Here is a 15,374-nt window from a genome sequence, read left to right on the forward strand (position 1 = left end):
TTTATCTTTGCAATAAACATCTTTTGACTGTATCAGTATTAGGAAAATCTTTATAAATGAAAACTCATATTGATTTGAAAAAAAACAACAACTGATACATGCAGAATGAATCTGCAGTATACATCAGTATTGTGATTAACAAAAGTTTAGAATACTGACAATTTAACAGATGTCTGGAGGTAAATAGAAAAAATAGTAATGATATTCATTTCTCTGCCCATTTGTTTCCAGTGATGGGGTTACTACCAATTTTGAAAAATCTTGCTTGTTTTTTCCAAGTCGTTGGATTATAAGGAACTTAAAAAACGATAAGTGAAAAATAAATTTTAAGGAAAGTCAGCGAAAAAAGATTTCCCTGGACTAAATTTGAAATTTTAGCTTTAATTTGAGAAAACTTAAAAATATAAGGATTTTTTTTATACACCCGTCTGAGAGACGGTACTTGTTATGGGAATGCCCTTGGCGCGGCGGGCGAGTGGCATTCACAAACTTTGTCCAGAGCATTTCTTCTTCATGCATGGAGGGATTTGGATGTAACTTGGCACAAATGTTCACCACTATGAGGTGGAGTGTCATATGGAAGAACCAGGTGCCTAGGTCTAAGGTCAAGGTCACAGAGACAAAAGGTCAGATACAAGAATGACTTTGTCCGGAGCATTTCTTTATCATGCATTGGTGGATTTTGATATAACTTGGTATAAATGTTCACCATATTGAGACGGAGTGTCATGTGCAAGAACTATGCCCCTAGGTCTAAGGTCAAGGTCACACTTAGAGGCCAAATGTCTGATACAAGAATGACAACTTTGTCCGGAGCATTTCTTCTTCATGCATGGAGGAATTTTGATGTAACTTGGCACAGTTGTTCACCATAATGAGACAGAGTGTCATGTATAAGAACCAGATCCCTAGGTTTTAGGTCAAGGTCATACTTAGAGGTCAAATGTCAGATACAAGAATGACAACTTACCAAGCTTTTGACAGGCGTATTTTTTGACTATGGCACCCTTGTTTTATCATAGTAATGTTTTTTATTTTTATTAATAAGGTTGTTTCAAATGTTGTAATTAAAAAAGAAAATAGAAACTGGGTGGATTAGTCAGCTGTAGATGAGGGAGGTGACAAAATAAAGTGGTATTGATTAGCACTAGTCATGATATGGCCAGAAAAATGACAGAGAATTCAATTTTTTTGTGGCAGACATGTTTGACAGCATGACTGTTGTGTGTATGTGTGTGCTTTACAACTTCTTTATCTCTGATGGAATTTGACAAAAAAGTTTGCCAGATAATTAGTTATTGAAAGCCGATAACATGAACAACCAGGATTTTACGTAATTAATGGGGCATATATTGGATTGTAATTTTTATCTCAACACTTAAAACTGAAGGGGAAACATCAGTCTGTTCATCTGTCCAACTTTTTGTCTGCAGGATAACTATAAAACTGTTTGAAGGGAATTTCTGAAAACATCATACAATGGCAGATGCAATTTACAGAGGCCGTCAAGACAAAGTGGAATATACAAGAACGTTAACTCTACCTTGCTTACTTTTTGAATTATTTCCCATTTTACAATATAAGTTTTACTGATAACACTTGTCTTAAGCATATAACTCTAGTCCTTTCCAAGGGATATTGTTTAAACCTCACGGAATGACAGAGGTCATTGAGTGGAATGTTTAAGAACCATAACTCTGTCTTGCTTACTTTTTTAATTATCCCCCTTTTTAAGTACTTATAACACTTTTATCTCAAGCATAACTCCAAAATTGTTAAAACTTCACACAATAACAGAGGATATTGTAAGGAAGTGCAATGTACAAGAGCTAGAACTCTGCTTTGTTTCTTTGTAATTATCTGATTTACTTATAAAAAGTTTGTTCAGAGTGTAACTCCAAAACTAGAATCTGATTAAAATTTCACACAACACAGGCCATTGAGAGGAAGTGCATTATACAAGATCCATAAGTCAACTTTGCTTATTTTGATTATCTCTCTTTATTATACACCCGAAGGGACGTATTATGTTAAGACGCTGGGGTCTGTTAGCAAATTCGTCTCCACTCTGTAGCTATAACCCCTTGAAAGATTTCAAAGAAACTTGACACAAATTTTCACCACATTGAGACGTGGCTTGCTCTAAGGTCAAGGTCACAGGGATCAAAGGTTATATGACTATGTTTCGTGCCCGCTTTGTAACTCTTGAACTGCTTGAAGGATTTTAAAGAAACTTGGCACAAATGTTCACCACATCAACACGACATGCAGAGTGCATGTTTCGGATGGCTCGCTTCAAGGTAAAGGTCACACTTAGGGGTCAAAGGTCATACCTGAACTCCTTGAAGGATTTTGAAGAAACTTGATACAATTGTTCACCACATCAGGACAACGTGCAGAGCGAATGTTCTGGATGGCTTGCTTCATGGTCAAGGTCACACTTATGGGTCAAAGGTCATATGACTATGTTTCATTTCCGCTCTGTAACTCTAGAACTGCTTGATGGATTTTATAAAATTCTACACAAATGTTTACCACATCGAGTCAAAGGTCATAACCTTCGGGCGTATATTGCTCTGCATTGCGGTGCTCTTGTTAAATATACTTATCCAAGGCATAAATTTTCAAGTATTGAAGGGATTTTATTCAAACTGCATGCAAAGGTGGAGGATATTGAGAAGTATGTTTTACAAGAACCATAACTCTACCTTGCTTACTTTCTGATTTACTTCCATTTATTTAATTAACTCGTTGAACTTTTGTTTTGAGCAGAATACCAAAACTATAAAAGGGATTCTGCTATGATTTCACACAATGACAGAGGTCATTGAGAGGAAGTATATTATGTACAAGAATTATAACTCAGTCTTGTTTACTTTTTGAATTATGATCATTTTTTTACATTTGTAATGTACTTGTACAAGGCATAAAACAGTAGTGAATGTTATAAATAATGCATATAAAGATGGAGCATATTGTGGGGAAGTGTATTGTACAAGAGCCTTACCTCTACCTTGCTTATATTTTTAATTACCTCCCTTTATATTAATTACTCCTTAAATTTGGAGAAGGGTTTTTCTGAAACTTGTCAGATGGCAGAGGCTGTTGATTGGAAGTGTAGTGTACAAGAACCATAATATGCTTTACTTTGTTGAATTGTCTTCCCATTTAGTAAATTTACTTTGACCTTTGGAAAGTAATTTATTTAGTCTTAAAGAAGCATGGTAAAGAATAGTTATGGAACTGCAGTGTTCTTATAAACTAATATATACATATTGAACACAGTAGTTCTTGATAACTCTTTTTCCTTTTCAAACTAATATGCATAAAATTCTTAATTTCAAAATGTTTCCTTTTTTTTGGCCACCTTTTACACAAAACATTTGTTTCAGTGAGGGAAGGGACATGTCCAGCATGGCTCAATTTGTTTTGTCAGAATTATGTCCAGCTGTGATATTTCACATTTTACTTTACTTTTGAGCACAGTATTTTTCCTCGAAAGAATGAGTACATATTTATCAAAATGCAAATCTAATAAACTTTTTAGCTGACCTGAGCACGAAGTGCTGAAAGGTGAGCTTTTGCGATCGTCCGTCCATCAGTCGTCCGTCGTCAACAATTTGACTGTTAACACTCTAGAGGTCACAATTTTGGTCCAATCTTAATGAAACTTGGTCAGAATGTTACCCTCAATAAAATCTTGGAAGAGTTTGATATTGGGTCATCTGGGGTCAAAAACTAGGTCACCAGGTCAAATCAAAGGAAAAACTTGTTTACACTCTAGAGGTCACATTTTTGGCGAATCTTAATGAAACTTGGTCAGAATGATACCCTCAATAAAATCTTGGATGAGTTTGATATTGGGTCATCTGGGGTCAAAAACTAGGTCACCAGGTCAAATCAAAGGAAAAGCTTGTTAACGCTCTAGAGGTCACAATTTTGGCCCAATCTTGATGAAACTTGATCAGAATGTTACTCTAAATAAAATCTTGGACGAGTTCGATATTGGGTCATCTGGGGTCAAAAACTAGGTCACTAGGTCAAATCAAAGCAAAGGCTTGTTAACACTCTAGAGGTCACAGTTTTGACCCAATCTTAATGAAACTTGGTCAGAATGATACTCTCAATAAAATCTTGGAAGAATTTGATATTGGGTCATCTGAGGTCAAAAACTAGGTCACCAGGTCTGTTGAAAGGAAAAGCTTGTTTACACTCTAGTGGTCACAATTTTGGCCCAATCTTAATGAAGTTTGGTCAGAATAATACTCTCAGTAAAATCTTGGACGAGTTCAATATTGGGTCATCTGGGGTCAAAAACAAGGTCACCAGGTCAAATCAAAGGAAAACCTTTTTAACACTCTAGAGGTCACGATTTTGGCCCAATCTTTATGAAACTTTGTCAAAACGTTATCCTCATTAAAATCTGGGACGAATTTGATATTGGGTCATCTGGGATCAAAAACTAGGCCATCAGGTCAAATCAAAGGAAAAACTTGTTAACACTGTAGAGGCCACATTTATGACTATATCTTTATGAATCTTAGTCAGAATGTTAATCTTGATGGTCTCAAGGTCCAGTTTGAATCTGGGTCATGTAGGATCAAAAACTAGGTCACCAGATCAAATCAAAGGAAAAGCTAGTTAACACTGTAGAGGCCACATTTATGACCATATCTTAATGAAACTTGGTCAGAATGTTGATCTTGATGATCTATAGGTCAAGTTCAAATGTGGGTCAGGTGGGATCAAAAACGAATGTTTCTCATTGCAGAGTTGGTGTAGCCGTTCTGCGCATGCGCGGAATTATTATCAAATGGAGCGCACGGCAAAAATACTCATTTTTTTGCATGTCCGCACGCATTTAGTGTATAATGTGCATAATATACTGACTAAAGGTTAGGGTTAGAATCACCATGGTTACAAAAAATGTGCATTTAAGGTATTTTTGTTCAAATTTAGTTAATCCGGTAATACCGGACTCTGTAATATATCACGAGCGCACCAACTCTGTATTTAGTCACAGCCATCAAAAACTAGGTCACTAGGTCAGATCAAGGGAAAAGCTTGTTAACGCTCTAGAGGCCACATTTATGACTGTATCTTTATGAAACTTAGTCAGAATGTTAATCTTGATGATCTTTAGGTCAAGTTGGAAGCTGGGTCATGTGGAGTCAAAATGTAGGGCACTGGGTCAAATCAAAGGAAAAGCTAGTTAACACTTTATAGGCCACATTTATGACCATATCTTTATGAAACTTGGTCAGAATGTTGATCTTGATGATCTTTAGGTCAATAGGTCAGGTGAGCGATACAGGGCCTTCATGGCCCTCTTGTTATTACATACACATACTACATTCATGAAGATTATATAAATGTTATAAATTTGTTCATAAGCATGAGTAAAATTGAAAGTATCATCATTATTGAACATTTTAATGCAGTGGCACATATGATAAATAACAAAATATTAGCATTTGATGTTCTTACTGTAGTGTATATAGAATGTTATTTGTGATACCAGTATATTAAATTTTCTGTGTAATAACTCCATAATAAGGATTTCTTTCAATTTTTCATTTATTGTCACCCATACTGTCTGCATAATACACAAAAGAACAGATTTTTTTTCAGATCATTTTTTTACAGGAATTATTGACCTTAGATATTTTTAGAAAATATAAAATTAGGATTTTATTCCTTATTGTTTTAGGAAAATCTTGGTTGATTCTTCATGATGTGAATAATTTATTATGTGCTCAGATAAATAGACTTTTTATCAGCGGCTGTCTATCAGGCCAGATTCACTAGAGTTATGTCTCTTTGTAAAAGAATCATTTGAAACCTATCAAAACTGTAACCATCTAAACTGGAAAAGTCTGTAAATTGAGCAGCTGTTTGGCTCCTTTCATCAAAGTACGTGACATTGTATTCTTTAAGACCAGAATTCCTCTGCTTCAGAGAGCTGACAAATTTTTGAGAGTGTTTGAATATTTCAGTATGAAATTATGCTCCAAGACTTCCCTTTAAATTTTGCTTAGAGCATAGACCAGTTATAATTTACCTATTGAGAATGGAAGCTGCAGTTCTTATTTAAGCAACAATAAAGCTTAAAAACCAAACCAAGTGCAAAAAATACAAGCATAACTAAATGACAATAAACATACAAACATATGTTCATGAACAAACAATAAATACATTGTACATCTATTCCAGTTTTATCAGATGAAACAGTTGTAGACATATTCCAGTGTGGCTTCACAGATGTGTTCCCAGCTCCTCCACAAGATCAAGATAACTTACATGGTAAGCTTCAAGACGTAACGGTGGTAAAATCCGAAATTATTACTGTGGACATGGACAGTACTGCACCAGTTAAACAGAGACTGAGAACAGAAACCACAAAAGTCATGGATACTGAAGAACCAGATAATGCAGATGAATTGGATGTTTCAGAGGACACAGATACTGCAGATGAACTAGATATAGAAGAAATAACAGATGCTGCACATGATACTGATGTTGAACATGATTCGGATGTTACAGACAACACTGATACAGCTAGTGAATCATATGTGGACCTAAAAGGTCATAAAAGTAAGGACTTTCTTTTAATTGAAATAAGGTTGAGAAGTATTTATGCCATGAAAGGAATCATATAGTAAGAACATTATTAGTTAGTTTGTCTGACACAGTCCATAGCACATCCTGTCTCCACTAAAACCTTTAAGCAATTCAAGGGCTTGAAATGAAAATTAACACAAATGTTCAGCATGATTAGAAGGTGTGCCGCATGAAATTATCAGCTCTCTGCCAAAAGTTCCAAGGTCAAGGTCACACTTAGAGGTCAAATGTTAACAGGGTCTGTTTGTGTCTGGTCCATAACCCTGCCATTGATGAAGGGATTTTGAAATAACTTGACATAAATTTTTACCATAATGAGACAACGTGTTGTGCGCAAGACTCAGACCCCTAGCTCTAAGGTCAAGGTCACCCTTAGAGGTAAAAAGTTAACATGGTCTGTTTCTTGTCCGGTCCGTACCTCTGCCATTCATCAAGGGATTTTGAAATAACTTGGCATAAATGTTCCTTATTATGAGAAGACATGTCATTCCCAAAACCCTAACCCCTAGCTCCAAGGTCAAGGTCACACTTTGAAGGTGGACAACTGTAGCATTCTTGTGCACGCTTTGGGGGCATTGGTCACCAGTAGTGACAGCTCTTGTTTTCAAGAAATTTTTACCTGGGTAGATGGCAATATGGAAAATATATGTCACTTGTAGTTGCCAGTAAGTACAAAAATATGACCAAAAGTGGACCCTGTTATAACTTGAAAAGGTACAAGAGATTTTCCCCTGAAACTTGGTAAATACATTTGAATAGAAAATAGTATGAAGAACTTGCACTTCAGTTTTTTTTTTCTAATTTATCGATATGTCTGTCCAGGCATCAATCTTAAATGGTGAATTCTGGCATAAGGATGCATTTAATTTTGTCCATCAGTATTCTGTTTTTAGCTCACATGTCACATAGTGACAAGGTGAGCTAGTGACAAGGTGAGCTTTTGTGATCGCATTATGTCCTTCCATTCGTCCCTTGTCTGTCCGTCACAAGTTCTTGTGAACACGATAGAGACTACGTTTTACAATCAATTTTAATCAAACTTGCACACAGTTTGTATTGGCATAATATTTCGGTACCTTTCGAAAACTAGCCAGATGATATCCCATCATGGGTTCCAGCGTTATGGCCCCTTAAAGGGCCAAAATTTGCTATTTTTGGCTTGTGAACACGATAGAGGCCACATTTTGCAATGGATTTGTATCAAACTTGCACACAAATTGTATTGGCAAAATATCTTGTTTGCTTTTGAAAACTGGCCAGATCCCCTCATGGGTTCCAGAGTTATGGCCCCTTAAAAGGTTAAAATTTTGTTTTTTTGGCTTGTGACCACGATAGAGACCACATTTTGCAATGGATTTATATCAAACTTGCACACAAATTGTATTGGCATAATATCTCGGTTCCTTTCGAAAATGGCCAAATCCATTCATGTGTTCCAGAGTTATGGCACCTTAAAGGGCCAAAATGTGTTATTTTGGCTTGTGAACAAGATAGAGGCCACATTTTGCAAGGATTTGAATCAAACTTGCACACAACTTGTATTGGCACAATATCTCAGTTCCTTTCGAAAACTAGCCAGATCCCATCATGGGTTCCAGAGTTATGGCCCCTTAAGGGTCAAAATTTGCTATTTTGGCTTTTGAAGACTTCATTTAAAAATACAAAATATTTTTAACAACAATAGATTTTGGATTCCATGATGAATCTGTCAGTTCCAATCATAGGTGCCCGAGTGACGGCCCCTGAAAGAGTCAATTTGTTAATTTTTACATTGTGAACATGATAGAAGTGACATTTTACATTTGATTTTAACCACACTTATACACAACTTAAATCACAATAGGAAAATCGGCTAGATTCCATTATGGGTTCTAGAGTTACTGCCTCTTAAAGGGGCTAAATTTGTTATTTTGGTCCTTTCAGCCATATAGAGGTTTCATTTATGCTTTGATATGATACAAACTTGAACAGAATGATTATCTCAATAATCTCTAGGCCAAATTAGAAACTGCTAAATGTGAGGTCAGAAACTAGGTCACCAGGTCAGATCAAAGGAAAAGCTTGTTAGCACCCCAGAGGCCACATTTATGATTTTATCTTTATGAAACTTTGTCATAATGTTTATCTTGGTGATTCCTAGGCCAAGTTCAAAACATGTGGGGTCAAAAACTAGGTCACCGGCACATTGACAAGTTAAAGGAAAAGCTTGTTAACACTATAGAGGCCATATTTATTACTATTTTCATGAAACTTGGTAAGAATGTTTATCTTGATGATTCCAAGGTCAAGTTTCAACAGGTGAGCGATATAGGGTCATCATGCCCCTCTTGTTCTGTCTTCCCATTGTTAGGCAGTAAAGATAGGGCCTATTTTAAATTTGAAACTACTATAGATTTTTTTCATGGAACATTGCATAAAAACAGTTGCTTATTTGGAGAATGCAGGTCCTTTAGGTTAGTTTCTTTCAATATTAAACAAAATGTGATTCTTTTGGAAACAGACAGGGAAATTTATGCATTATATGGTAGGTGACTTATACTAGTTTGCAGTAGTGTTTTTTTTTCATTTGTTTATTTTAGTTGTTCATAAACATGAAATAAATATTTCACTGCGAGATTGTGACACATTGTTTCACTTGTATGGAGCAATATTTATAAATAAATGGGTAAGAATTAGGCAACTAGAAACTCCTGTACAAATTGATAGTGATACAGATGAACATAATACAATATATTTGAAGCTCTTGTTAAAACTATACACTGTATCAAAATGTAAATATTTTAGACATCAGATAGATAGTTTATAGTAAGACCAAAGTTGGAATTGCATATGGGGTCAGTGGAGTCAAGGTCACTGTTACTGAAAATGTAAAGAGTTGCTGCTCAGTAACTTTACTTTTAATTGGTGTATTGAGTGTGGTGGACTAATATCAGTTGAAGTCCTGGTCCAGGTTTTGAGTTGCTGGTATTTTTGTGAAAAAGAGTTAAGATGCAACAGTGTCAATATTGAAGTGTCATTTACTAGTGGGATAATTAAAAAGGTGGTTTCTAGTTATAACTTCAGTTAGAATTGGCATAGTGTCACCAAACTTGGTGCAAGCTAGTATTAGTTACAACCTTTGGATTATTTTTGGGGTCGCTATTGCTAAAATAGAAAATTGATGAATGAAATAAGGAATGCGATATTGCAATGAAATTTTGTTGTACTAGGTAGCTTTAAGTTAATAAGACAGAAAGTTTGGAGATAATGTTTTTATGGTTTGTAGTTAAAGGTCGCTGTTAGGTCAAAGTCATATCACCAAAAATAAAGAGTTTGAAAAAAGCTTGTTTTCTTGGAATTTCCACGCCTCTAGTTTCACATCAATTTTACTGTTTTCTTATTTATATAATACTCAGCAGAAGTGAAACAACAGAAACGACAAAAGAAGACAAAAAGGAAACAGGCAGATGAGCTTAAACAAAATGGTCAGTGGAAATGTGATGCTTGTGGGAACTTCTACAGTGATCGGAGACGTCTTAGAAGACATTATTACTCAGCTCATAGAGACCTTATGCCAAAACCATCATGTCCAGTTTGTAATGAAGAGTTTGAGACTCGTAAGTATCAAAGTTATTGCACACATTTCTGAGTTCAGAATATGCCAAACCAACATGTTAAGTGTGCAACAAAATGTTCAGAACTAGTAAGTACTTTATATCTATATTAACATTACCTCATAGACACCATGTAGGCATTGTAACTGAAAATACAAACTTCAAGTAGGAGCTATCTATATTATATGTATGTGAAGTTAAGTGCATCAGAATACGAAGACTGAAAAAATTATTAAAATATTATTTCTTGAAAAAGAGTTATTTGAGCTGAAAAAAATGATCCCGGATGAAATATTTGAAAAAAATGGAGACAACTCCGCAAAAACTTTATGATAGGCTTAGGTGACAATTGACCTAGTACCTCATGCAAACTTAGAAACTACCAACTTTTTACCTCTAATCATGAAAAAAGCATGCATACTTGTCACATGAATTAGCAACCTGAATACAAAACTATGTAAAGATCAAATAATTGATTGCCCTGGGGAAAGTAGGACATTTTTTGTGGTGAAATTTGTCAACAAACAGACGATTTGTTTTAAAAGTCAAAACCCACAGAATTTCACAAGGTGAAATATGTTGAAAAAGCTACCGCTGGAAAGAGAACAATCTCAACTACCCATACATATGCGTCAAAGTATGGGAAAAATATCTAGAAATATGAGAAAATCGGAGAAATTAATTTCAAGACTGTTAGATGCATAACTGTGTAATCATACATGGCATTTATCATAGATAGGTTACTTTTCCTTTGCACTGATATAACACGGACAGGATTAGGATTAAGAAACGGTGTTCACTCAACAATTTCACCATATAATTAGATTGTTTCCCTTGCGTAAAAAAGGCTTAGGGTAAGTCTCTACACCATGTAACAAAACCATACCAGTTTGTCCAGCGCAGATGTCTTACTCTAACAACATCACAAGTCAGGTACAGTACATGTACAGTTGTCTCACAACATTTCTGAACCAGGTACTTTCATATCACAACATTGCTGAACCAGATACAATTACCTCACAACATAGTTGAGCGAGAAACACTGATCTGACAACATCTCTTATCCAGATACAATTATCTGATAATATCACTGAGCCAGATACAATTATTGCACAACATTGCTGAACCAGATACAATTATCTGAAAACATTGTTGAGCCAGATACAAGTATCTTAAATCTTTGATCAGGTTTTTATTGACAAAATATTTTTAACGCAATGCAATTGTGTTACATTGTATTTTATAGCCTTAAGCCGGTTTATCGAAACACCCCCCAAAAACACCTGAACCATTCCAAACACCGAATGAAACCCTGTTTTTAAAGATGGTCAGTCACATTTGAGCAACATTTCTTGACATTTTTCAGTTTTCATAAAATTGTATTCTGTTGGAAATTTATTTAAGGAACTAAAAGACCCATTACATAGAGTTAGATCCCTAATAGAAATGTATATTTTATTACCTTTTATGAATTGTTGTAAATTTTTCCCTTTGATGTAATAGCATTTTAAAAGTGGAATATTTCATTTTAATTTCAATAAAATTTCTAGTTTTACATTTGCATTTAGCGAATGTTGGATTGTTTCACTGCCGTGGAAAAAATGCAATTTTTAAAACAGGTTGTGTATCTGAGATAGACAAAGGGAGGTAATAATAATTTTGCATTTCTAATTACTTTTGGCAAAGTATGTTCTTGTCTATGCAAATATTTTACAATTTTAATACAATGGTGCTTGTTTTTATATATTAATTCCTTTGGCATTAAAGTGTTCAATTAATTTATACCTATGCTAAAATAGAGCTATATTGGTTCGGCAAATCAAATTTTAAAACTAGTCTGACGTGTATTAAGAACTTGATGAACAAAGTAAGTGTAAATGATCAATCGGTTAAATTTTGAACAAATTCATTTGTTGACCAAAATCTGATTAACCACCTTTAGGCCAGAGTTTTTTTATTTTTCGTTTTACGGGAGCGCCGGTCCTAAATATTGCAAAAATGGAATAAAATTAAAATTCATTTTCTCGAGTTTTATTTTATTTTTTCCGCCGGTCGGTTGTTTACAGCCCCAAAGAAAATAAAATTAATGTTTTTTCGCCTGGACGTAATTTCACAGGAAGGGAGTTTAACGCGTGCAAAATATCGTGTTTTGCGGTACATTTATCGGCATTAACAGGGTGTAAAATTCCACTCGCCCGCTCGCATTGGCGAGTTAAGTCTGAGTAGGACGAGTGGACCTCGCTGTGTACTCGACCGATCGGGCGAGTGTTTTTTTTTACGTCCTTGCTTTACCAAAATTCAGAAATTACATCTACAAAACGTCAACAAACTTTGAGATGGTTTAGTCGCTACCTGGATTGACTGGAATTTACCCGCGAATCGTACAGATATCAAAACGTCATGCCGGTAATTTTCCACTCCACAAGCACGTGTGACCTATCGTAACATCTAATTTACATAGACACGTACACAAAAACCGTGCGTAGTGCATTCATTTTTTAATATTTTCGCTTCAAGTTTTCAACACCCCTTGAGAAATAATACTTTTTGAATTCTATAATGATTTTATTAAGATATCGACAGAAATGTAGGCAAAATTCTATAAAAACGGTCGAATTTTCATATAATCATTTGTAAAAATTCAAACAGCGCGATCTTAGTTACTTATTTCTTTCTAAAAATAAATAAATGATGAATACTATGGGCTTAAAATTCAGACTTTTGACCAGAAAGTACAAAAAACAGAATAAAAAAATCTTAAATAATGAAAATGCGGAAGCAATTACAATACATGGAGTAAAACGATTTCTGTTAGTCATTTAGTGGGGCAGAATAGGTTACGTGACCTCGTGAACGTAAATAGAAATGCGATTTTAAAATAAAGCAATGTGATTAATAAGTTTTAAATGAATCTTTGTACATGTATTTTTTGACCAACAATTTAAAAGTTTTTCTTGTCAGACAATAATGTAAATTCCTTGAGGGCAAATAGGTCACAGAGGTAGGATATCCACTATAGTAACTACATGGGCGTAGGAGCGAGTTTAACTTTGGGGGGGCCAAACCTTTTCGACCGGCAGCGAAGGGGGGGGGGGGGGGCGGCAAGGTACCCCCGGTGCATTATTCATGACAAAGCCTTGTACAGGGGCCAAATGGGCCATAGGCCCTCTCAAGCCTCTATGTTTTAGCAATCATTGAGTTATTCTAATGATACACATACGACTAGGCACTGAACTGTCTTAATCAGTCATATTATATATTGTTCTAATTAAGTGTGCTGTTTTTTTTTTTACATTGTTCTGTTTAAGCCCTGGACATACAATCAGTTAGCACTGCATTTGTCTAATTGTGATATAAAGTTGTGGAAATATCATTTCCCTAGAATGGAAAATGAAAAACAAAAAAATACATAACGTTTACATGCGTAAACAGGCTTAATAGTTACATAGATTTTGCAGACGCTCAAACCGGAACTGTAGTGATTGCGTTGAATGATATAATATTTTATAAAATATAATCAAACAATCCTTGGCATGGCGCGTACAGATTTCAGTACTCACACTACAGAAAGAGACAAGTCAGAATACAAGTGAAGTCCAAATGCAAATCAGAAATCAGGTTGAAAAGAATTATATGATGCTAACTAAGTAATATTTATGCTAAAGTATTTCAAATATACGTCAGACTGCACAATTTCGGGTCTACTTGCCAAAAATCTTTCAAGCGAGCATGCTTCCTGACCCCTTTCAGACTTTCCCCACCCGCACTCCATGGTCCCACTTCCTTCATTTGTATTTGTAGAATGGATGCAGTTTTGCACACTTATTCATAGTGGTGATTTGACATGAACTGCGAAGGTTTCTCTCTTTTGCATTTTTACAAAGTTTTTACCCATTTTCAGCTGTGAGTATTTTGATTAAGAAAAAATGTTATAAATGTTTTTTGTATTTTTACAAAGTCACCTTTTTCCAACTTAACAATTTTTGGTTATCTTTTTGGATGTGCAGTGGAGGGTTGCAATAACGCTGGTTTGCTTTTTCAGATTGGCAATTATCTTGACGTAATCTGTAATCACATTAAGCATTATAAAAGGGGAAAGTATTTATGTATTTTCCGACTTTACAGAGAAACTGTTCATTGTATTTAAGGTGCAGAGATGTTCAAACACAAAAAAGAAAAGCAGCACAATACCAGTATTTGGATGTTAAAAGACTACTATTGTGATGCATGTGGAAAACATCTGTCAAGATATGACTCTTTATTGAAACATAAACGATTTACCTGTGGTAAAGAAGAGGACGAGGATCGGAATTATCCATGTGATTTGTGCGGAAAACTTTTCAAAGAAGCGCATTATGTTGAAGCTCATAAGGAAAGAATTCACTTTAAAGTTGAGAAAGTGTGCGATGTTTGTGGAAAGGTTTGTATCGACGATAGAGCTCTTAAGTGCCACAGAAAACGTCATGATATAAAAAATAAAACATATAAATGTACTTATTGCGAGAAAACTTTCTTCACTGCTGGAAATCTGAATCAGCATGTTCGGACACATACCAAGGAGAAACCATATAAATGTCCCTTGTGTAATTACACAAGTGGTGTCATGGGAAATGTACGGAAACACGCAATTAACGTGCATAAACAAAAACTGACTGCTATCGATCTAAGAAAAGCGAAGAAAACTTCAGAACATGAACAGCAAGCATAAACAGCTTCTTGAAAACTGATATTTATACCGACAAATGTAATAGTAATGCACCATTTTTTATAGAAAAGATAAATTTTGAAAGTGATTTGGTCACTCAGTTATCATTCATTGAAGCAGGAGATTCCCAATGGATATTTTGATACACTGTCCTTTTGCATCTGTAGTAAAAAGAAAATAATTGAAAAGGCAGTTACAGCTGTTCCGCTCTTTTGAATACGAAATTTTCATGTATTTCTTAATTTATTCACAAAACAAATCCTTTTAAATCGCCAAGCAAACGTCGTATGAATGTTTCTTTGGTGGCCCCATTTCAGGTTCCTGAATTCTAAGTCATCCACGTAGAATTCAGGTTGCCATTGCAACCAAAAGAAATACCTAAAAAAAAGGATTAAAGAAGCTCCTCAGAAGCAGTTGGTCCGATTTCAAACTACTTTCACAGAATATTCCTTAGG

At 35.1% G+C, this 15,374-nt stretch overlaps 1 protein-coding gene across 5 annotated transcripts in view; it reads left to right on the top strand.

The window, feature by feature from the left end:
- LOC123554031 (zinc finger protein 62-like) overlaps positions 1–15,007 on the top strand; it is a 28,207-nt gene extending 13,200 nt beyond the window's left edge. For 4 of the 5 annotated variants that reach the window (XM_053548559.1, XM_045343871.2, XM_045343873.2 and 1 more), the window contains exons 3-5: positions 6,214–6,594; positions 10,017–10,217; positions 14,363–15,007. In XM_053548559.1, coding sequence (XP_053404534.1) covers positions 6,214–6,594; positions 10,017–10,217; positions 14,363–14,922 — 1,142 coding nt within the window. In that variant the 3' untranslated portion in view covers positions 14,923–15,007. The remainder of the gene's footprint in view (positions 1–6,213; positions 6,595–10,016; positions 10,218–14,362) is intronic. The other variant, XM_045343872.2, reaches the window with a different exon arrangement.
- Positions 15,008–15,374: the final 367 nt, after the last annotated feature.

Source organism: Mercenaria mercenaria, chromosome 7 (assembly GCF_021730395.1).
Source record: "Mercenaria mercenaria strain notata chromosome 7, MADL_Memer_1, whole genome shotgun sequence".
Taxonomy (NCBI): Eukaryota; Metazoa; Mollusca; class Bivalvia; order Venerida; family Veneridae; genus Mercenaria; species Mercenaria mercenaria.